Source organism: Herpailurus yagouaroundi, unplaced genomic scaffold, assembly GCF_014898765.1.
Source record: "Herpailurus yagouaroundi ecotype Mexico unplaced genomic scaffold, PumYag 57122, whole genome shotgun sequence".
Taxonomy (NCBI): Eukaryota; Metazoa; Chordata; class Mammalia; order Carnivora; family Felidae; genus Herpailurus; species Herpailurus yagouaroundi.
Genome location: NW_024414513.1, coordinates 5666 through 8469, shown reverse-complemented (window position 1 = coordinate 8469; position 2804 = coordinate 5666). Strand labels below are relative to the sequence as shown.

General features: G+C 47.4%; 1 gene segment (V, D, J or C); it reads right to left on the bottom strand.

The window, feature by feature from the left end:
- Positions 1-8: 8 nt before the first annotated feature.
- Positions 9-2454, bottom strand: LOC121024123 (immunoglobulin heavy variable 3-23-like). The segment is given in 3 exon segments: positions 9-37; positions 1929-2239; positions 2341-2454. Coding segments are annotated over 3 exon segments (366 nt in total).
- Positions 2455-2804: the final 350 nt, after the last annotated feature.

Sequence of the window (2804 nt, the reverse complement as noted above, 5' to 3'; positions counted from 1 at the left end):
TGGTCTGCTTGTTAAAAGAGGCTAATTCCTATCTCCCCTAGAGGTGAAGCTATTCCTCACTATACGGTCAGTTGACTTGGTGCCTGTGGGTGTATACGGTGGTCTTTGGAGGGAGGGGTGCAGTGGTGGTCTGGTTGCCAGGCACTCTTTCCTGGTAAGCAAGCACTTGATGGGAGCAGGAGTAGGTGGAGCTTGGTGTTAGTGGCTCAGCTTCCACTAGGGATGCTGTGCTGCTGAGTGAAATCTGTCAATGTTGATTGGTGGGAGGAAATATTGGCGTCAGCTCCCTCTCTAGTCCCTGGAATTGGAGTTCCCAGTCTCCTCTGTTCAGGAAGCCCTCACACAAAGAGAACACTTGTGGGTCCCAGGCTTCTGTCAGAATTGCTTTCACCCTGTCTGTGTCCAAGCCATTGGCCCATCTGGTGGCACAGGGTGGCACAGCCCTCGTGGCACAGGGCTCTCACATTTTATCTCAGGAGCTCTAGCTGGGTTTGAAAACTACAAATTATGTGAACTCAATATGTCAGGGACCCCACTGATCCTCTGGGAGAGGATATTGATGTGCTCTGCCTGGTTTACCCCAGAGCTGGTTTACCCCAGAAGATCAGTTGCATGAACACTAGGGGCTTGGAGTTCATGGTGAAGAACAACAAGAAGGCAGTGTCCAGTTAGTTGCTCTCAGAAGAGGATCCTATGCTAATGATCAGGGAATTTTAATGGTGCCTGTCAGCTCTCCTGTCCTATGAGAGGCAATGCGCCATCTCCCAAATGCATTCCAAGAAGGGAATTGTCTCTCCCGATGCGACCCAGGGGATACTCAGACTACAGTTCCCCTTATGGGCCTCTCCCCTCTTTCACAGGAGCACTGCTATGCCCACCAGGCTCTACCCCAATGATGGAATCAACTTAAATCTTCAGTCTTTGAGCTCCACGTTTACAGGAGGTTGGCTTTTCATGATTAACTTTATAGGTTATCTTGACTGCATCATGGGTGCCCAGATTCACCACTGTTTCTGTGGATGTCTGTGAATGTTCTAGAAGAGAATGGGATTTCCATCCATGGTTTCTGTCTGCCTGGGCACCACCCATTCCATTAAGGTTGTGAATAGAATCGGATGCAGATGGAGGAAGAATTCCCTCATTTTTACTTCCCATGTGCTTGTTTGAACTGGAATATTGATCTCCTCTGGCCCTTTTTCTGAGAGTTACATCATCAGCTTTCCATGTTCTGAGATTAGACACTAGTTCAGAATCAGACAAGAATTACATCACTGGTTTTCCTGGGTCTTCAGCTTGTGACAGTAGATCATAGGACTTCTTAACCTCTTTTGTCATGGAAACTAATGTGCTTTGGGTTCTTTTGCTCAAGGGAATCCTGACTAATACATGGAGATGATTTATCTCTCGTTTAGAGGAATTGAATAAAGCTGCAGCTCACTTCAAGAACTGAGTTGCAAGTGCCAGGAGGGAAGTGTCACGTTGTTTGACTGGGTCCAGGGCTGGGTGAGGATAAGGAGGAGCTGTGGGATCCTGTGGTCCTGGCTGCACAGGGAGTGCATCTGGGACTCATGTAACGGTTCAGCTGTTGTGCCTCAGGAAATGTGTAATTCACTCATGTTGTTGGACCAGAGTAAGCAAGGGCAAACAACTGTGTCTTTGTGCATGCTAGTGTAGTTTTCCTATGACAACACAGTTGCTAATTCAGACGTTAATAGGTAAACACAGAATCATAAAACCAGGGAGGCTTTGGGGAAACTGCTGTGTGGAGAGGAAGCCCCAGACCCTGACAGGAAACCTGCCTGTAACCTCCATCTGCACCTGCTCTTGGGCACTCAAAGCAGAATTGTGCATAGTGGGCATCCCCCTGGTGGTGCTGATCCCCTCCTGCAGGGAGGTTTGTGTCTGGGCTCCTAGTGAGGTCCCCTCACGGTGTCTCTCGCACAGTAATATGTGGCCGTGTCCTCGGTCTTCAGGTTGTTCATCTGCAGATACAGCGTGTTCTTGGAGTTGTCTCTGGAGATGGTGAATTGGCCCTTCATGGAGTCTGCATAGTTTGCGCTACCTCCACTACCACTAATTTCTGCGACCCACTGCAGCCCCTTCCCTGGAGCCTGGCGGACCCAGCTCATCCAACAGGCATTGAAGGTGAATCCAGCGGCTACACAGGTGAGTCTCAGGGACCCTCCAGGCTTCACCAGGTCTCCCCCAGACTCCACCAGCTGCACGTCACACTGGACACCTACAGACACAAGACATCTTGGTCAGGAAACTGTCACACATCCACTGGTTCTCACTCATATCCACTCACATACTCAGTGTCTCCCGTTCACCATAAATTACCTTTTAAAAGAGCAACCAGGAAAACCCAGCCCAGAACAAACTCCATGGTTAGGTGTCTGTGTTCTGTCCTGATCACAGAATGGGAACACCTGGGACCCCTGGGACTGGGGCTCCTCTCCCAGCTGCAGGGTCGGGGCTGGGCTGGGTTTATCATCACGGAGAGGGCCCTATTTGCATGTCCTCTGACATATATATCAAACTCCACATTTAGACTTGATTCTTTAAAAGTGAATGACAGGGTTAAGGACGCACTTCTACATTAGTTTGTGTGAATGGTGGTGTGACAGTATGAAGAATTCTTTTTCTTTTTTTCACTTTTGGATTTTTACCTTTATTAATGGAGTTTTCGGCATAATGTTTAAGAAATTTTTACCTCAACGTCATGATCATTCAGTATTTTCTTTTTTTATATATATTATTTTTTATTATTTATTTATTTAGTTTTATTAATTAAAATTTATATC